General features: G+C 35.7%; 3 protein-coding genes across 3 annotated transcripts; 2 read left to right on the forward strand and 1 right to left on the reverse strand.

Annotated features, from left to right (window-relative positions):
* Positions 1–5,273: 5,273 nt before the first annotated feature.
* Positions 5,274–6,687, reverse strand: LOC142643656 (putative carboxylesterase 12). Its single transcript, XM_075818355.1, has one exon. It carries the CDS (start codon positions 6,665–6,667, stop codon positions 5,486–5,488), a length of 1,182 nt encoding a protein of 393 aa, XP_075674470.1. The 5' UTR covers positions 6,668–6,687; the 3' UTR covers positions 5,274–5,485.
* A 9,624-nt stretch (positions 6,688–16,311) lies between these two features.
* On the forward strand, positions 16,312–17,834 carry LOC142642778 (putative carboxylesterase 2). Its single transcript, XM_075817200.1, has one exon. The coding sequence runs from the start codon at positions 16,437–16,439 to the stop codon at positions 17,361–17,363; it is 927 nt and encodes a 308-aa protein (XP_075673315.1). The 5' UTR covers positions 16,312–16,436; the 3' UTR covers positions 17,364–17,834.
* Positions 17,835–18,507: 673 nt separating this feature from the next.
* LOC142644319 (uncharacterized) lies at positions 18,508–20,820 on the forward strand. Its single transcript, XM_075818958.1, has 2 exons — positions 18,508–19,004; positions 19,320–20,820. Exons 1-2 carry the CDS (start codon positions 18,508–18,510, stop codon positions 20,818–20,820), a joined length of 1,998 nt encoding a protein of 665 aa, XP_075675073.1.
* Positions 20,821–21,973: the final 1,153 nt, after the last annotated feature.

Here is a 21,973-nt window from a genome sequence, read left to right on the forward strand (position 1 = left end):
CGAGATGATTTTGAAATAATCAACCTAAACCTAGAGCCCTACCTGGTTTCCCCTCTCTCGTCGGGCAGGGGAGGCCATCGTGCCACTCCCCTGATACGATCAAGAAGTCCTTGTTTAGGCCTTTGTTGGAATCAAGGAGGCATTGGATGAGCCTAACCTTGGGAAACCTAGATTTTAGGTAGTACCCCTACCTTTTTAGGTGATGGAGGTTATAGATCCAGTTGATATCATGGTGGCTAAGCCCTAAACCCATTCTTTCATTAAGGGCATCTATGCAGCTTAAAATTCTAAACATATTTGGGGCACACTGGGTGGGAGCTAATCTATGAGCCCTAAGGTAATCCCTAGTGATCGTGTCCATGGGGATTCTCATCCTTCCCTCTATAAAAGCAATCATCGGGATTACTACTTCTCCCCCCCGGCTTTTCTCGTGCCATTCCCCGTCCTCATAGTATTTAATCGAGACTTTTGGTGGGATCCTATATGTGGCTTTAAAACCCTCTATTCCCTCATTGGAGTCTACCAAATAGGCAAATCTACCCATTCCTAAGAGAGGTTTGGAGGTACTAAGAAGATAAAGAGAGGAAAGAAGACTCGAGGAGAAAAGGACACAGAGAAAAGAAAAGTAGATAAACAAAAAAATAAATGAAAGGATTTATGAAGACTTACACGAAAGCGAAAACTCTCATCGGACTAGCTCTTGGAAGGTATGAGGGCACAGGTAGATTGGGTAAGTGTGCAGGTTCAGTGTATGAATGCTAAAGTGAAATGAGTAATTAATTTGGGAAGTATTTATATCAGAAGAGAGTTGCTAGCGAGAAATTTCCCACCCGGGTCCTAGCAAAATCCTTAGCCGTTAGATTCACATCGTGTCATAGAACGTAGGGATCATGGAGCCATAAAAATTTAATGAGGGCGTGTCTTGGGTGCCGAAGCATCAAGAGCGTTCCTTGAGCAGTTAAAAAGGCACCTACGTAGTCAAAGATGATGTATGATGAGCACTGAGTGATTATAGTGACATCGAAATCCTTCTTTCTTCTCGAGGAGCCAGAAAGAAGAATCTTGAGGGGCTATTGTAGGGGTGTTAGGCCCAGCAATATTTTGTATCCATGTGTATATTGGGTCGACGACCTGGTCCGAAGATGCTTAATTGTCCAAGGACGGGGTAAGCATTGTTAAGAAGGTCAGCTTTGATGAATAAAGAAAGAAATCAAGTTACAATGGTCCGAAGAGAGATGTTTCCTCGGCTGAACGAAGCCGAGGTCTGAAGGGGTGGTCTGCCATCCAGGGTGTTAAAGACATATTTTATGTAGTTGGCTAATCCTTTAACAAAACGCACTTTCCTTGTATTTGGGTAGATCTAGGATGTTTTTAAAACTTCAAGAAATAAGGTTTCAAGATCAAGTGTTAAAGCCATGCAAGTTTGTCCAAGAAACAAGCTGAAGAAGTGCCTGTCATTAAAGCTCGACAGCTAGCAATTATCGAGCTTAAGAAGCTGTTACAGCCCCGTGGCTCGACAACATCTCGACAGATGCTATTTGTTTAGGTTTAAGAAAAAAAAAGAATTTCAAATCTGTTTTGAATCCAATCCGTGATTATGTTTTTAGAGTTTATTTTCTCACAATCTTAGACATATATAAGACTTATTTTAAAGGCCGTCACATAAGAGAATACAAGGAGAATACATGAAAAAGGTGACCGAAGCCTTATTCTCTCAGAAAGAAGCTATTATGTTTTTGCGCCTTAGGGTTTTCTAACCAAGTACTTCTTGATCTTTATTGTTGATGAAGTGAAGAACTTTGCAGCCAACATTCTTCTTCCTCAAGTTGGTGAGTGAGTCACATACTAGAATTGGTGCAAAGGAGTTAGTCATGTACTAGGAACCGTGCATCAAAGGGTGGCATTCATATATTGAAGAGTTCAGAGGTTCTGAAGCGGTAGAAGGTTTCTGCTGTGAGTTCATCTACGGGGATTGTAGAGTCTAGGGACAAAAGTTTTGTACTAGATCTGAAACTTCTCTTTACTATAGTGGATTACTTTTCGGGAAGGTTTCCCCCCAGGTTTTTTACTATGAAACTGGTTGGTTTCATTGTTTTCCTAGGTCATCATATCTTGTTTTACTAGGCTAAAGGGGGAGATTGTTAAGAACATATTTTATGTAGTTAGCTAATCCTTTGACAAAATGCACTTTACTTGTATTTGGGTAAATCTAGAATGTTTTTAATACTTCAAGAAACAAGGTTTCAAGATCAAGTGTTAAAGCCATGCAAGTTAGTTCAAGAAACAAGCTGAAGAAGTGCATGTCATTAAAGCTCGACAGCTAGCATCTATCAAGCTTAAGAAGTTGTTCCAGCCACGTAGCTCGACAACATCTCGACAGATGCTATTTGTCGAGGTTTAAGAAAAAAATAGAATCTCAAATCTGTTTTGAATCAAATTCGTGATTATGTGTTTAGGGTTTTTTTTCTCATAACCCTAGACATATATAAGTCTTATTTTAAAGGCCGTCACATAAGAGAATATAAGGAGAATACATGAAAAATGTGACCGAAACCTTATTCTCTCAGAAAGAAGCTGCTGCGTTTTTGCGCCTTAGGGTTTTATAACCAAGTGCTTCTTGATCTTCATCGTTGATAAAGTGAAGAACTTTGCAGCCAACATTCTTCTTCCTCAAGTTGGTGAGTGAGTCACAAATTGGGATTCGTGCAAAGGAATTAGTCACGTACTAGAATTCATGCATCAAAGGGTGGCATTCATATATTGAAGAGTTCAGAGGTTCTGAAGTAGTAGAAGAATTCTACTGTGAGTTCATCTACGGAGATTGTAGAGTTTAGGGACAAAGGTTTTGTACTAGATCTGAAACTTCTCTTTATTATAGTGGATTGCTTTTCGGGAATGTTTCCTCCTAGGCTTTTTACTATGAAACTGGTTGGTTTCATTGTTTTCTTGAGTCATCATATCTTGTCTTATTTATTTTTCCTCTGCATATGATTTTGACATGATATTGATGTTTGTTTGTTTTAAAAAGTTTATTCATAATAAATCTAATTAACAATTTGGGTTTAAAACTTGTTAATTGTATCAACCGGGATCTAAATTTTTCAACACAGGGCAACGTCCTAGGAGATTCTATCGATATGGATAAACATCACAGAAACGCAGGAGAGAGGGAAGTCCTAAAATATCTAAAAAGAAAGCTGCTACCATCGCATTGAATGCTCTGCAGCTAACTCTTTGGCCGCATTAATGAGGAAGTGATACCTGAGCAGTAATGTTTAGCCTTACAGCTTCCAAAGGTTTCAGAAAGATGCTGATGGGATAAGTATTCAGGCCAACAATCTAATTCATACGTGGAGGGTAGAGAGAGGAGGAAGGATGATATAAAAGGGAGAGGAGACTCCCAGGATGGGGGATCGGAAAAGAAAGGGAGAAAAATACTGTAGACTGAAGAACAATATTTGTAGTATGTCATTAAGTGAGATATATAGAAGAACCAGCCTTCTCGAATTGAGTCCGAGGACGATTTTCCTTTCATAAAACTACTTCACCTTTGTTCTATAGTCATCTTGACCCATTACAATTGATGTACAAACTCATTAGAACCTAGATTTCAAACTCACTCTTTATAAATTCATTGTATTGGGCTCTTTGGGCCTATTTTCTTCCTATCTCGAGCTTAGGTACAAATTGTGTCCTTACAATGGGAAAAGTAATTTAGCTTATAAACAAATTCAAACTTATTCAACTATAAATGAATAAAGGTTGAACATATAATCTAGTTTTTTGTTGAGTTTGAATTTTTGAATCATATTCGAAATAAAATCAATTGAAAAATCTTGATTTTTAATACTCAACTCCACTCAACTCTATAAACAAATGGGTGCCAAATTATTAAGTTTTCTCCAACATGGGCAGTACTATATTAAATCATCCTCCTTCCAAATTTTGTGAAATGTTTTTTTTTTTCCTTAGAAGATCATTTTTAGTATAATATACAAATAATCTCCCAAAAAATTCTCTATTACACATGCCCATCTAACATTAAATTATAAATAAGTTTTTTCTTATTTGGTTTGGTCCTCATTATATATATATAATTTGATAGTTAAAATGGGCTTAAAGAATTTGAATTTGAATGTCTTTGTTGAAAACATTAGAGGTGAGAGTAGAGTTATAATACTATTGACCGTTTGCCCCCAATCTCACCCACTTGACGTTTAGGTGGGGAGAGGGCGAAGTAAATCAAAACTTTCGTTCCCTCTAATTTTCCTCTACCCAACAAAACAATTCAAGGCCAAAACAAAAAAGGAAAAGGAAAAAAAAAAGAACGGAATATCTGGCAATTGTGTGGTTGAGAACTGCTCAAGCACACGAGAAAGTAAACCAATCTTGGCTTGATTATAAGAAAACAGAGATGTATGTTATTTAGTTGAAAATATAGCGCGTGTTCCATGTGATATCAGTACAAGGCAATCTGATATTGCAGATTCCTTACAAGAATAAAGTGTATGAAGTTATGTTTGCTGGACCATGAATGTTTGAGAGTTTTTTATTTTTATTTTTATTTTTTTGAACTACCATTTTTGAGAGAGTAGTTAGTGAAATTTTTACAGGTATCATATACACCAAAGTAGGTGTCGAGGATAGTGTGAATTCTCCCGTACCAAATACTCTCTCGATATAATCATGAAAACTTTACCATCAAATTAGAAAATATATATGTGAAATTCTACGGGCTGTTTGTGGCACTATTCTAAGGCAACTTCATCAATCCATGGCTAATCTTTTTATTTTACTTTTTGAAATTTATGGGTATACTTAATAACACATTAAATTTGAAGATCATTGAGCACAATTAACCAGAAGGACAAAACTTAAGTGCAATATTTAGATGCTGTTTTTTAGATTTTCCTTTTAAGATTCAACAATGTAGCTTTTTTTTCATGGGATGGAAATATATTTTTAGTTTAGTATAATCACATGGCTAAATTTTAAGAGTAGGGTTTAAAGAATCACCTAAATATTCTACCCCTAACCAGTAAGGCTGGGAGTTTCCTGAAACCGCAACTTCTTTATATATCTGCTATCAACAATTTTCATAATGGTCACAATAAGCAATTAATTAGTACAACCTCGTAGTAAAAACGATGATTTTAACTGGAAATCAGATTGGTGGATTTGGTATTTGTTACGTCCAAAGTCATCAAATTGTTTATATAAAAGCATTATGATTTAACAAAAAAAGCTGTAATAGATCTAAAAAACTCATTCAATCATGCTAAATAGAGATCTTATCTTCATTGATCAAATCAAACAACGACCTCTTTAACAGATTTGTTCACCACTTTCTGAAATATCTGTCTCTTTCTTTTATTGAACAAACCTCAATCAGAGTAATCATAACCAAATAGAAACTAATTATTTTTCAATTGAAATACCCCTAATGAGACTAGTGAAAGAGAGACAGATAAAGAATAGAACCATTTCAAGCCTGACCCTGATTGATGAAAGAAACAATCCTTTTGAGCAAGGCAACACTATTTTCACAAGTTGAGTTCATCAAATGGAACACGTGGTCCTCTCCCTTTGCTTCCATGACCTCCACAACCCCTCTGTATCCACTTTTACCCAATAACTCACTGTAATACCAACCCCTATCCTTCAACATGTCCTTCTCAGCAATACAAATTAGCACTCTCTTACACCCCAAACTCCCTAGTTTTGGATCCGTACCTGGGTTTATATACGGGTCATCAATGCCACTCGTTGCTGGACATGTAAATCGCCACAAAGCTTCAACCTTTCCTCTCTTCTCAGCGTCAGTATCTTCCCCACCAATTGGTTCTTTGCCCCAAAAATAGGGATGCACTAAAACAATCCCATCGAGCTTAACACCAGCAAGTCCTTCTAATCCAACCCTCAACCCCATGTGATGAGCAATATTAGCCCCAGCACTGTCCCCAGCAAAAAACACACTTTCAAAATCTGCATGGTTTTTCAACCATTCATCAGGGCCTTTTCCATCAGTATGAGACGCAACCCATTTAAGCGCAGCCCATGAATCATCGTAAGCAATAGGAATAGGGTGTTCTGGGGCTCTCCTATATTCAACAGAGACCGCAACAACATTGGCTTCAGCCACAAACGAGTTCAAGTAGTTGTGGTACTGTGGAGAGAAAGCGGTTTCGATGCAAAACCCTCCACCATGAAAGTAAACAAGGAGAGGCAGCTTTTTTTGTGATTCCTTTGTGGTTTTTGGAATGTAAAGCCTAGCAGATACGCCTGTTTCGGGTGAGATAACCACGTCTTTGGATTCAACACCGGTTTCGGAATCCAGAGATGGGGGTACGATCTCTATGCCTGCAATTCGCTCTATTCGACCATCTTTATAGATCTTAAGAAAAGGAGAGTGGTCATGGGCTATTTCAGTACTGTCGCTTGAATCCATAGCAAGAGAAGAAGAAGAAGAAGAAGAAGAAGAATCAGCTACAATTTGAAGAGTGGGTTTTCTATGATTTATGGAAGACAAAAGGGGAAAGTTTTTGTGTAGGGGAGAAAATTGTGCGACAGTGTGTGGGTGGAGCACAGCAGGCAACCGAGGGATTAAAAATTTGCCGAGAGAGAGAGATGGTGTAGAGAAAGATAAGGTGATTATTGGTTGATTCATTTTCCACCCTTCAAATTTCTTATAATGAGACTTTTGGTTTTTAGTATTATATAAATAGAGAATGTGTAATTTAAGAAATTATTGTTAATAGAAATTTAGTTAGGATAGAAATTAAATTTCTTTAAACTTTAGATAGTAAAGGATTATCTAAGTTAAACTATTTTTAAATCTTATTTTTTGTTTGGAGAAAGTATATCTTAATAATTATTATTATAAAGATAAAATATAAATATAAATTAATTTAATAATTAACGATAGTGAAGCTTAGAAAAAGAGGAGATAATCACTTTTTTTAAATAAATAAAAAAATCTAGATCAACTATTATTATAGGCCCCTTCCTTTAGAACTACCAGTCAGTTTCACAGTTGACAATAGTTTCAGTGAAAAGTATCTTTCAACTTTTTGAATGTATGTGTGTGTTTTTATTTATTTATTTATTTATACTGGCCGGTGTCTAATTTATGGTATGCGTTACATCATACATGTAGCTATCTTTACCGGGTTTTTTTCCCCTTCTTTTGTTTTTGTTGCCAAGTGTTAGTTTGTTTTATTATTATTTTTTTTTAGAGAGGCAAGTGTTAATTTTATGATATTCCTTACATACATAGCCATGTAATAATTATTTTGTGAGTTTCAATTAATTTAGTTGATGAAGTCTCTTAAAGTCGAATAAGAGGTTTTGGGTTTGATCTCTACCTATACCAAAAATCAAGTTTTGGTTTAATAATAAAGGGCAATCACTAGTAGTAGATTTCATAAGTTGAAATATTTCTAAGAAATAAAAAGGATAAATTACATTTTATTACCCTAAACTGTATTCTAAAATAATGTTTGGATAAAAATTATTGTGTCCACGTTTAAGTCAAGACGCGTTTTAGCCTCTTTTTTTTCTTCCTCTGCATGTGTTTCAGTTTTAGGGGACAAAGTTATTGTTCACACTGTGCACTTACTGTTCACGTACTGTTTACACACTGTTCACGCATTGTTCAACCACTTTTTCATTAAAAATGGGTATCACAGTACTATTCACACATTTAAAAATTATTTTGCTATAAAATTTTCAGTTTTCAGTTTTCAGTTTTCAGCTGTATCTAAACGGAACTTAGATTACACTTTGCACCCTAAATTATTTGAATGCACATTTTACATCTTAAACTATTACTCTTGTTACACTTTGCATCCTTACGTTAACTTTACTGTTATTTTGGATGGAAATCTTGAACATACGACTTGCACATGTGTATTATTTAAGTGACATGAAGTTAAAAGACTAACTCCCTTTCCAATTGATTAAAAATAAAAACTTATTTCTTTATTTTTTTTACCCAACTCTCTCTCTCTCTCCTTCTCCTGTGCGTGCGTAGCAACTCCTCTTCGCAAATCAAATCATCAATTTTATGGCACCACTACTGCTACACCAGGACCACCACTGCAAAGAATGACCGACTTGACCTCTTGAATATAAATGGTTAAATGGCCTTTACAAGAGTCACTGAACGTGTCCATGAGGGAAAGTGAAAAACAACCTTTTCCTTAGCAATTACTATGTGGCTTTGCCAATTCCACGAGGCTGCCAATTTTATGGCACTAGATCTTTAATTAATATTAACTTGTAAGCCATATATCAGCCCTTTGATAACCACTTACTGCAAAAAGGAGTGCAGACTTACCTTGAACTTAATTATAATATTCAATGGAAAGACATATTTTCAAATGCTCACACTAACCTTTATAACATTTCCTAAGTGCTCAGATAACAAAATTTATTGATATATTTACTTAGGACCATGTTCTGTTCTGACGTTGAGGATTTCCATCATCATCATCATCATCGTTGTTTTTAAATTGGACCAGCTATCTTGAAATATTTTTTTAGTTTATGGGAGCCAAATAACGAAAATGACACAGTGGGGGAGTAGTGGGGTAGTAATGGTGGAGTGGTGGGTGTGCCATTGATAATTTTATTTTGGGGATTTAGGGTTTCACAAATTTTGATTGGAGAGAGAGAGAGAGAGAGAGAGAGAGCTAGGTAAAAAAAAAAAAAAAAGTTTTTGTTTTTAATTGATTAGAAAGAAGGGTTTTTTCGTCTTTTAACTCTGTGTCATTTAAGCAATGCACATATGCAAGTCATGTGCTCAAGATTTTTATCCAATATAACAATAAAATTAACATTAGAGTGCAAATTGTAACAAAGGTAATAGTTTAGGGTACAAAGTATAATCTAGGGTGTAGTTTAGGGTAATAAAGAGTAATTTCCCCACCATGGCTTTTGAGTGAAGTTGTGGTGTGCCTTTGAGTTAGAAACTCTTTCTCTCTCCCTTGCTTATGTGTGTGTGTGTTCGTTTCTCAAAAAAAAAAAAAAAAGAGTAATTTCCCCAAATAAAAAAGGTAATATATAATTTTTTTTCATTTTTTTTGGTAAATCTGAAATTTAATGATAATGGTTGTTCTTAAGAAAACCTTTATTATCATGATTGTGTTTTATACGTAATATATTATTTTACAAAAGAAAATATGATGTACCAAAATTCTATTGGAAGTTTTGAATATAGAATAAAGTTTAAATTCAATTATATATATATATATATATATATAAAAGAATAATAATGTGTAAAATTTTAGGTCTTCAGAAGATTATATGACACAATACTAGAAGGTCAACAAAAAGTGAAACTGATACAAATTTATTTATTTATTTTTACCAAACAAGGTTATATATATATATATATATATATATATATATATATATATATATATATATTATAGACAAGATATCTTTTTCAACTAAGGAAGAGAATGATGAATTTGTTTTTTAAAGTAGTTAGAATAAGCTAAAAATGAATTATATGATTCACTTGGATCACAAACTTTTATATAGTAGATTTTATATCCATAAGTAAATATATCAAAACTTGTTTTGATTGGATTATGTTAACACTTATGTAAAGATGCACATAACACATCAGTCATGACATATGGGCATGCTTTGCTAAGTTGTTAATATTTGTTAACTAAACAAACCTTTTATTGAATGTTCAAAAAAAAATTTATTTCTCACAATCACTCAAATTAATATGTACAATTTTTTTTTATTGATCATGTTGTGAAATTGAATGTGCAATACCCTTAAAAAGTTAAAATTATTACAAACCCTAAAACCAAAATTAAAAGTAAAAACAAAAACAAAAGCAAAAGCCAAAGAAAGAAATTTTAAGAAAAAAAAAGTTTGTTTCTTTCTTTAGAGCATTCACAACAAAACAACTAAAAAATATAGCTTTTAACAACTCAAAAAACCACCTTATCTATTTTAACAATTGACTTTACAAGACACCCAACATCAAATGATCTATTTTAGTATGCAACACCTTGCAATAATATAAACAATACAATAAAATAATATATTCTACAAAATAAACATTACAAAAAACTAAAAAAAGAAAAAAGGACAACAATGTTGGGGATATTTGTAGTGTGTTGGTGATAATAGGAGCATCAATAACAAGAGCATACAAAAATGCACATCGCTCCAAAGGATTGGTGTGTAGATGCGAAATAGGCCACAAAGAATGACATGCTATCCTAAAGAGAAGATAGGTAGACTTAGTGAGCTCAACAGAAGTGATCTGAGGATCAGAGCCCCACCGGATAGAAGTACCAGTGATGTATGGCATGATGTTGTCGAGGGGAGGAGACACATCATAGGGGCAAACAGGACTGAACAAGAGGCACCCCAAGAGCATTAGCCACTACCGAAGGGGTAATGGTGTACTCATCACCGCGAATCCAACTCCTTACAAGAGTACTGGAATCATAGGGGTGAATAGAGAGGTTCGAATAGAACTCTCTAATCAAGATGACTGGAGGAGGGGAATCAAAATCTAGAAGAGACAACCAACCTCGACGCTCAAAGTTAGCCCCAATGGCGGGATCAAGCTCATCTAACAGAACCCTACGCTCAGCCCAAATCTTTTTGTTTAGGTTAAGTTTCTCAAAGGTCTCTTGGTGCTTAGCACACAAGAATCTGTCACTCTCAAAAGAAGGGTCAGAAGTAGAGATGGATGACCTATTGGCTCTAGTCTTCCTAGGCATGGTGCTAGAGTAAGAAACAGAGACACACAAGAAAAAACAACACAAAACACAAGGGCAGACTGCAAGTTAGCACAAAAAAATATTAAAAAGAATCTGTATGATGCATGAACAGATAAATGTCATGATTCATGCTCTAATGCAGTGACAAGAAGTTCAAATTTTTAAGTTTAGAATCACAAAATTGGCTTGAGCAAAGAGTTTAAAATATAAACTCCAAAATTTGAAAAAACCACTTGTAGATTTTATACGCAATTGACCAATTGATCATCACACAAGTTAGATAACATATTATAATGATCAATTACATCAAACCAACAAGCCAATTTCATCAATCAAACTCAATTTGAACAAAATCCCCAATTCGGATTAAAACAAACCCTAGAATTTTCAATTTTTCACAAAACACCAAATTGATCAAATTAAACATAAGAAATCATGATTATAGCATTGTATGACAAAAACCCATTGATCAATTTTAGAAAATATGGCTTGAAATATCAAAACCCCAAAATATGCTTAGGTCTGAAAATCTCCCTTAAATGCGTGAATATATGCATGAAACATGAAGTCAAATGCAAAAGAAAGGGTATAAAGGTCTTACCGGCCTTGGGAGAGGAAAACCTTGCAAAAAGAACGGAGGAAAACGACAAAAATTTGGATTGGAGCCTTGATCGGATTGTATAGAGAGAGAGAAAGTTGAAAAACTTTTGAAAAGTGAAAAGAACACGTGAAAAAGAATCATTCTGAAAAAGTCTCTACACGATTTTCGATCGATCGAAAAACAGATACAATCAGTCAAAAATGCTTCGATTGATTGAAAACCAATCAAGCACCAATCGAAACAGTCAGAGGTTGACCAAAAATTTAATCGCAATTTCAATCGATCAAAAAATAGGTTCAACCGGTCGAAATTCTGGAAAACACAATTTTTGAAAAATAGAGCAAATTGATGCAAAAACTCCTCAAAGCATTGAATTTTATGAGTAGAATGCATGAGTATGAGATGAAATGTTTTTCAAAAACATATGTTATGAACTCAGTTTTCCCAAAATTTAGATTGTCAAATATTTTCCTAGAATTCTCAAGCATCAAATCTATTTTGCATAAAACTTAAGGCATTTTCAAAGTTGGTTGGTCAAACAAAAAACACACACAATAACATGTACAAACTTTAGCAAAGAGAAACTTGTGTAGTGTGTGCAACTAGCAAAAACTTGAGATACGTATGAGGTGATATGTAAGTGGAAATCTACCACAAAGTCTACAAAATTCATCACAAAGAATTTGAAAGAGTCTATCACCTAAAAAGTTATATCATATAACTCTCACATCTCTTAGATCATAAGCTTGCAATCATATAAGTTTCTTGATTTTGTCTCATAATGTACACACAAATTTTAATTTGTTCAGAAACTTATGAGAAATAGCCAAGATAATGTACACACAAATTTTATTTATTTGATTTAGCATTAAGTCCAATAATGTACACACCAATTTTAAGCATTTAACCGAGGCTACACCTTATGTTCTTTTTGTGCATGTGCTACACTTTCTCAAGCACAAAATCTTACGATATGCACTAAGGTGTTCATGATTGGCTAGTGAATAGTAGTGAGATGGTTATTTATGCCTTTCTCAAAAGGTTCAAGTCTGACAGTCAAAGACTTGTGACTTCAAAATCACGACAAAGTAGTTAAAAACTACAAACACCTTCCCACACAACATGTTATGTGAAAACAAATTGACCAACCTTGTTTTCAAAACCAAGAAAATAAATGCAAAACACATTTTGCTTCCTTTTTTATTTTTTATTTATTTTTTTTATTTTTGATGAAAATTAACAAAAACATCCTAGAATGAAATGCATGAATGTTATGCAATGCAAATCCTAGAAAAACAAAGAGAACAAAAACAAAAAAAATGGTCACAAAGAGTAGAGAAATGAATCACAAGGACCATGTCAGAAAGACTTACTTAGATTGAGCCTTTTGCATCCAAAGTCTTTTAGATGCACTTTGAGCATTGGAGTTCTTGTTCATATTAGAATGATTTCCAACTCCAAAATTAGAATAAAGGTTTAGAGTCTTTACTAACTCATCAATAAGTATCATAGGATCTTGTGCTTGAGGTATTAGTACTTTCGGTTTGTTTGCTCTCTTAGCAGCTTGAAGCTTGTAACAGTTTGGACGAATGTGCTCAAACTTTCCACAACAATGACAAACCCATGCAGACTTATCATGTGTCTTGTTCTTAGAAAGGGTAGACTTCTTAGGTTTAGACTCTTTCAGATCAACCTTAATCTTCTTGAGATGTGAAACTTCTATGGGTTTGACAACCTCACTCAACCTCACTCGTAGGGGGTTCAAAAGAAGATGAAGGAACAAAGATTGTGAAATTAGGTGCAGACACATTGATGCTTTCTACAAAACCTAAACCAGTTTTGTTGGAAGGAGACTTTTGAACACTCAACATCTGATCAAGTTTGGAACTAGCAGACCTATTAGTTTGTTCTCTAGCAACAGATAGTTCATGTTCCAAAGATTTAACTTTATCAAGCAAAAGCATATTCTCAGTCTTCACATTATTCAAAAGTTCAGTAGCATCAAACAAATTCACAAGCAAATTTTTCTTATCAAGCTCAAGAGATGCAATTTTCTTTAAGCCTAATTCAACACTTATGGCATCTTTTGCAGTAACTTTGCAAAGTTTATTGTAGGCTTCTTGAAGATCTGCATCCTTAGAGAGTTCCCCATCAGAAGGGTTCTCTTCAACAGTTACACTTTCATTGATTACAACAGTAGCAGTGAAAGCAATGAAGTTTCCATCTTCGTCACAACCAGACTCATCATTAGAAACTTTATCATCACTAAGGGTTACAGCCATATCCTTACCCTTAGACCTCAAGAATGTTGGACATTCAGATTTCATGTGACCATATCCTTGACATCAAAAACATTGAGGACCCATGGAATTATTAGGAGATTGACCTACTTTTTCTCTAGGTTTTTCAATTTTATTAACCTTAATGGGATCATTCTTCCTAAACTTTTTAAGTTCATCAGTGTTTTTACCTCTTGCCCTTCTGTTGCTATTTCTAAGGAAATTTTTCCTAAACTTCTTGGCAAGGTAAGCAATCTCTGTAGCAGAGAGATCATCATCAAATCCACCAACATCAACATCATCAACAGACTTAAGAGCCATTGATTTGGATTTGCTAGTTTTGGGTAGGTCCAACTCATAGAACTGAAGAGATCCTACAAGTTCATCAACAGAGATGAAGTCCACATCCTTGCTCTCAGTGATGACAGTCACTTTGGGTTTAAAATCTCCAGTTAAAGATCTAAGAATCTTCCTAACAATTTTAGGTTGATCATATATTTCACCCAAGTTGTAAGCAGAATTAACAATGTCATTAAGTTTAGCATAGAATTCATCAAAAGATTTTTCATCAAACATCCTAATGCTTTCAAATCTAGTTGTTAATTGTTGCAACTTATTGATCTTAACTGCCTTTGTGCCTTCATGCACAGTGTGGAAGATATTCCCAGCAGTGTGAGCAACCTCAACATTAGAGATTCTTTTAAATTCCTTCATAGAAACAGCATTGAAGATAGCATTCATAGCTTTGCTATTGAAGGCTACTGCTTCTTTCTGAGAAGTTTGCCACTCACTCACAGGAGTAGTGGGCTTCTCCCATCCATATTCAACGGAGTTCCAGACTTTCTCATCAATGGATTTCAAGAAAGCTTTCATCCTTGCTTTCCAGTAAGCATAATTATTCCCATCAAAGTGAGGAGGAATAACAAGAGAGTGTTTGTGTTCCATGACAACAGTAGTCAAGGATTAGCTCAGAGATCAAAAGATCTACACACAAGAGCTACCCGCTCTGATACCACTTGTTGAGTTATTTAGTCCCCTTAAACCACAATTGGATTAACCTAATTAATAAGCTAAGTTATTACTTAGTCCAAATTCCAGATCTAGGTTAATACAATTATATAATCATATTAATGTTAAGTGCGGAATATAAAAACATAAAGATATGATAACTCAGGAAAACCAAACCTGTAAAAAACATGGGGAGGATTTAACCTAGCTATCCTCAAGGTAAACCTAAATCCACTATGAAAAAATCAAAATTTGTACAATAGCGACTTAGATCACTAACATCCTATTGCTATCCATCAATAGAAAACTTACTGACACGATCACGTGCAAGCTCTGAGACCATGGACTCCTTCTTTCTTGGATTCTCCAGCAAGTACAAGCACTCCCGCTTGTGTATCTATAAGCTCTTATGATAGTAACTGAATGATCATCAAGTTCTTGAAGAAATCTCCTTCTTGATAATCCCAAACTTGTGTGAAGGCAAGCACCTTTCAGATCTCACAAGAGATTCACACAAACAGCAATATGAGCAACCTTAAAAACGTGACTAGGGTTTGCCTTTTATACCTAGAGCAAAACATAAAACCCTACACGTCATATAGGCTTACGGCTGAGTTGGAAATTCTACAGAAAAACAATTTGCACGACTTTCAATCGGTCAAGTCTGATTCTCGATTGATCGAATCAGGCAGAAATGCATAGTAACTTCTGCAGTTAACTTGATTCTAACTTTACGTGAATGACATACTTTGAACAAATCTAAAACACAACTAGACACCTGTTTTAATCATGGTTTACCAACAATACATATTAGAGTTTTAATATATTAGTTCCTAAGTACTTAAAACCTAACAGAGATTTTTATTAAAAAAAATGTTGCAGATTGCTAATCTCTCTTCTCTGTCACTGTAGTAACTGCACTACTTGATTCTTCTTGCAGAGATTGTATTATAGACTATTTAGTCTCTGATACGATCGAGGACTTGGCTTCGAGAAGCTTTGAGGTCCAAAATAAATTCTTCCCAAAATGCGAGAAGTAATCATATTGCATTATTGCTTTAGACCAAATTGGTCATGTACTCAGTTATAATTGTGAGATATATCATTACCAGAAAGTTGCGTCAAATCCCAGTTCCATCGTGCTCCTATCTTGTCGCAAAGTACTTTGAAAGCATAATTGCAATATGACCAAGACCAACCCCACTGCTTTTCTTCACTCTCACCTTTTCTCTCTTTGTATCTATAGGGGCTGTGACTGTGAGTCATGCTTTATTTACTTTTCAGCGAAAGTGATAAAAAGCTGTACAAAAGTTTTATCTTAGCTGAAAGGCTTGTAAAACAGTATACAAGTGTATCACGTGTATGGTAAATTCACGTCCTTCTGTACAATTACCTTATGCTATGTTACAGTAAACTTTACTAAATAAAAAAAGGTAAGGGACGCACCAATTATTCTTATACTCAAATCCACTACTTTTTATGCATCGACTTTTAATTGGATTTTGAAACTTTCACAAGAGTCTATTATCTACTACATATATTTGAAAAAAATGAAATCTAATCAAGAGTTGACATGTACGAAGGACGCGAATTTGAGTGTCGAAAAAGGCGTAATATATATATATATATAATCATAAAGAATTATTGAAAAGCTTTACCATTTTCCTTGTCTATTACCTCTGCACACACAGTCCTTGAATCAAAGAAGCTTTTATCATTGCGCACTCCTCTTTGAAACAATTATTTATCAAGGGTGCATTGAACTTCTTCCGCACCTTCAAGCCTTCAAGAATGGATTCAACACCAACTGAAGTTGTTGTGTTCGAGTTTGGTCCATATTTCCGGGCATACAAAAATGGAAGAGTAGAGAGATTCTTTGACACCGACAAGGTTCCTTCATCAAATAATTCTGATCATGCTGTTTCCTCCAAAGACGTTCTAATCGATCAAGAAACCGGCTTATCAGCTCGAATTTTCATTCCTAGCACCATCAAACCAGGCCAAAAGCTTCCTCTCTTAGTGTACTATCATGGCGGGGCCTTTCTAGTTGGATCACCATTCTGTCCCACATATCACAATTATATGACTTCACTTGTAACTGAAGCTAATATAATCACAGTCTCTGTTGATTATAGACTAGCCCCTGAGCACCATATCCCCATAGCTTATGAAGATTCATGGGCTGCACTTCAGTGGGTAGCAAAACATCATAACAATGAAGGCCCAGAAGGCTGGCTGAGTGACCATGCTGATTTCCAGCGAGTTTTTCTGGCTGGAGATAGTGCTGGAGGCAATATAGTGTATAACATGGTAGCTCGAGCTGGAATTGAAGACTTGGCTGGCATGAAAATATTGGGGGCTTGTTTAGTCCATACCTATTTTGGCAGGAAAGATTGTGAAGTGGACAATTATTGGCTTTTTGTGTGTCCTAATACAAGTGGAATCAATGATCCAAGAATAAACCCAGCTATGGATTCAAGGTTGTCGAGCCTCGGGTGCACCAGGGTGCTAATTTGTGTTGCAGAGAAGGATGTGTTGAAAGAGAGGGGGCTGCTCTTTTGTGAGACATTAAGGAAGAGTGGTTGGGATGGAGAGGTGCAGATTGTAGAGACAGAAGGAGAAGAGCATGTGTTCCATTTGTTCAACCCAGATTGTGAGAAGGCAGTGATCTTGTTGAAAAGGTTGGCTTCTTTCTTTAACCAAGCCAGGGCTAATTAACTAAGTTATAGCCAGCTAATTGTGATGGTTTTTACGGTAGGAATTATGTGGTGGGTTATCGGTTTTCTTTGCTATGAAACATTTTAATCAGAGTCATTATGTGATTAGAGAAATGAGAGGCGTGTTTAGATACCACTTATTTGCTAAAAATTGAAAACTTATTACTGAAAATACTGTAGCAAAATAATTTTTAAAGATGTGAATAGTGCTGTGAGAGCCAAATTTACTTAGAAATCTGTGAAAAAGTGAGTTTGGTGATACGTAAACAGTACCACTGGAACCCACTAAAAAAACGTTGAACGCGCAGATTGGGCAAAACGCCCGATCCAAACGCACGTGAGAAGTATGTAGAGTTTGATGATACCATTAATGTGTGTTGATGTTTTGTTTTAAGTATTTATGTTAAATCAGTAGGGTGTAAGGGTACCATCATGGCTGGATTAATAAAATACTATTCTCTTTCTTCTTCTCTTTCCCTTTGCTTTCTTTTCATTTTATCTTCTTTTCATAATAAATGGATGATGTTGAAGTGGATATCCTTTCCAAACATTTGATATCTGACTTTGATGGCATGTTAAATTACTTATTATTCCAAAAACTTAAACTAATAAGATATAGTAAATCTATTCATTTAATAAAAAACTTTTAACAGTCTTTTCCAGTTACAACGTATGATATAACGGGAAATGGTTGTTTAGTGATTTGTACTTTGTGTGTAATTAAGGACACACAAGCTTGCTATGAACTAAAATTGTAACTTAAATGTCCTGATTAGGGAATCAAGTTCGGGGTCTTGTTTTGAATGAAAAACACTGTGATCAATAAAATGTTCCATTGGTCAGTTGATAGTTGTAGTCTAAAATCTCTTTATTTGGACTTGATCAAAGAGGTTGGGTCAAACAAGGCTAGGCTTACTTGGACCGAACCCCTTCAACCAATCCTTGGGCCTACCTATCTTAGGTCTATACAATTTTCGCCCTCCAATAATAATTGAAAGTAAGAGAATGCAGATGGCGTTTGGACTGAAGATGAATCTCAGATTGGGGATATTTTGCTTAGATTTTACACTAATCTATTTTCCTCGGATAACCCCTCTGTTTTTGATCCTGTCCTATCTGGTGTGGATTCAAGAGTGACCGATGACATGAACACTGACATGGTGAGACCCTTTGAATTTAGTGAAATATACAAAGCTCTGCATCAAATGGATTCGAATACATCTTCGGGTCCTGATGGTCTTCCACCTCTATTTTACAAACAATTCTGGAATAAAGTGGGTGGTGAGGTCTCAGAAGCCGTTCTGTCAGTCTTAAACTCAGGTAACATCCCTGATAAGCTTAATCATACATTTTTAACGTTAATCCCAAAAATTCATAGCCCGTGGAAAGTTTCTGACTTCAGACCAATTAGTTTGAGTAATGTCTTGTATAAGATAATTGCTAAGGTGTTGGCTAACCATTTAAAACCTTTGCTTCCCCATTTGATTTCTGAGACTCAGGGGGTGTTCCTGTCGGAAAGAATTATTACTGATAACATTTTGATTGCTCATGAGAACCTGCATTATCTGAAACAAAAAAGAACAAGAAAATTAGTCTATATGGTGCTGAAACTCGATATGAGTAAGTCATATGATCGAGTGGAGTGAGTCTTTTTGGAAAAAATCATGTTAAAAATGGGTTTCTGTAAAAAATGGGTGGCTTTGGTGTCGGCGTGTATCAGATCAGTCACTTATTCAATATTACTAAACGGGCAACCCCATGGTCTCATCACTTCTTCTCGTGGGCTTCGCCAAGGTGATCCCCTCTCGCCTTACCTATTCTTAATGGTCACTGAAGGTTTGCATGCTCTATTGAGAAAGGCGGAAGTGAATGGAACTATCAAGGGGGTCTCACTATGTGCAGCTGGCCCTTGAGTGTCTCACCTCTTATTCGCGGATGATAGTTTGGTGTTTTGCAGAGCAACTATTGCAGAGTGTGTCCAAATTCAATCCATGTTGTTTATGTATGAGCAAGCCTCAGGTCAAAGCATTAATAGAGGAAAAACCAATATTTTTTTCAACTCAAAAACTCCTCGTAATCTTCGAAATGCCATCTCTGTGTTTCTGGGTGTTCCGGTGTCTCATAGCTATGAGCATTATTTGGGCCTTCCTTCCCTTGTTGGAAGGGGAAAAAAAAGAGCCTTTAGTCTCATTAAAGAGAGAATTTGGAAAAAGCTAAAGGGTTCGAAGGAGAAACTCCTAAACCAAGCAGGCCGGGAGATCCTTATTAAGGTAGTGATCCAAGCAATCCCCACCTACGTCATGTCTTGTTTCAAACTCCCTAAAGGATTGATTAAAGAAATTGAGATCTTAGTCAGAAAATTCTGGTGGGGGTATAGAGGGGAGCAGCGGAAAATACATTGGGTGTGTTGGGAGAAGATGTGTCGTCCCAAGAACGAAGGAGGATTGGGTTTTCGTGATCTATTTATTTTCAATGATTCTCTCTTGTCAAAGCAGGTTTGGCGGCTCCAAACTTGTGAAAATTCCCTATTTTATAAAGTGTTCAAAGCTAAGTTCATCCCGAGTTGTTCCATCATGGACTGTGCCTCCTTAAATAAGGGCTCATACGCTTGGAAAAGTATCCTTCAATCTCGTCATGTTGTCGATGTGGGAGCAGTTTGGAGAATTGGTGATGGACAATCTGTTCAGATTTGTAAGGATAAATGGTTCCCCTCCCTGCCTGCAACAAGGTCTATTTCTCCTCCTAGTCTGCTTCCTCCTACATCGACGGTGAGCGATCTCATTGATTCTGGCTCCAAATCTTGGAAAGCAGATTTAATAAGGCATGAATTTCTTCCTCACGAGGCAAATATGATTTTGGGAATTCCTCTAAGTGACCGTAGCATCCCTGACAAGTTGGTTTGGCTCTCATCCACAAATGGCTCTTATACTACTTGTAGTGCTTACAAACTAGTTGTTGGGGTGACTAGAAGCTTGCAACCCAGCAGCTCCTCACAAACTAATAATCATGTTTTGTGGACTGGTATTTGGAAGCTTCTAGTCCCTCACCGGGTTAAACTTTTTCCCTGGCTTGCATCCCTTAACGCTTTACCTACCATATGTAACCTGTTGAGACGCAAGGTGGTTTCTTTTCCTACCTGCTCTAGATGTAAATGTGCAAGTGAGGACACAATTCATACCCTGTGGTACTGTACTTCTTTGTTGGGTATTTGGAAGGACGGTACCATGTTGATGAAGTTGTTACGGTATAAATTTTGTGGCTTTGATGGTTTGATGGGTATGGTGTTCACCATGAGGGACCAAATTAATATTGAGCTATTAGCACTGATGTTTTGGTTGATTTGGTGTGATAGAAACGCTAGTAGGCTTAAAGAGCAGAGAGTTGGGCTGCATCGAATCAGGAACAAAGCAAAGGACCTGCTGTCAGACTTCCTAGATGCCAATATCTGTCAAACCTGAGCTACTATGCCCAGTATTAGACCAATGCGTTGGTCTCCTCCTGTTACGCATCAAGCCAAAATCAATTTTGATGCCGCTCTCTTCAAAAATTTGGGTTCTACAGGTTTTGGAATTGTGGTCTGAAACTCTTCGGGTGTAGTCAGTGGGCATTTATCTCAACGAGTCCCTCTCCTTCTCTCTGCAGCTACGGCTGAAGCGTTGGCTTGTCGAAGGGCTATGGAGTTTGCAAAAGAAGTTGCTGTGTTTGACTGTATTTTCGAAGGTGATGCTGAGGTCCTTATTAAAGCCATTTGTAATGAAGATGTTAGTAATCCTGAGTATGGTCATGTCGTTGAGGATATTATTGTATTAGCTAGGGACTTTCCCTTTAGTTCTTTCACCCATGTCAAAAGATTAGGCAATCAAGTTGCCCACCATTTAGCTAGACGATCTAAGTCCGGCTGTGAGCTACAGGTCTGGTTTGATACCGTTCCTAAAGATATAGCTCCCCTAGTTGTGCATGATGCTTTGTAACTCTGTTTTTCGTTGAATGAAGTTTATGCCTTTCAGGCGGTTATCTCAAAAAAAAAAAAAAATAATTGAAAGTGTGTGGACTCAATTATGATAGGGCCGAATAATAAATGATATATATATATATATATATATATATATATATATATATATATATATATATATATATATATATTAAAGTCTTATATGGTGACTTTAGATATGTATTAAACTTTCTATACTCTTTCAAGTAGAAGTCATTGTAATGCACTTCTCCACCCAACTACAAGTTGTTATCTTGTTTAGAAAATTCAAACGTTTCGATAAAATATTTTAATACATTATTTTTTAAATAAAAATGTACAAATTTTCAAAAATATTTGCATTAGTTTAAACTCTAGCAAAGGAAAATGCCATGAGTACAAGGCAATATGATATTGCAGATTCCTCGCAAGATTAAAGTGTATGAAGCTATGTACGCTGGACCATGAATGTTTGAGAGGGTGTTTTTTTTTTTTTTTTTTTTTTTTGAATGAACATTTTTGAGAGAATTGTTAGTGATATGTTTACAGGCATCATATACACCAAAATGGATGTCAAGGGTAACATGAATTCTCCCATACCAAATACCCCCAAAATATAATCATACAAACATTACCATTAA

This window comes from Castanea sativa, chromosome 7 (genome assembly GCF_040712315.1).
Source record: "Castanea sativa cultivar Marrone di Chiusa Pesio chromosome 7, ASM4071231v1".
NCBI classification, from domain to species: Eukaryota; Viridiplantae; Streptophyta; class Magnoliopsida; order Fagales; family Fagaceae; genus Castanea; species Castanea sativa.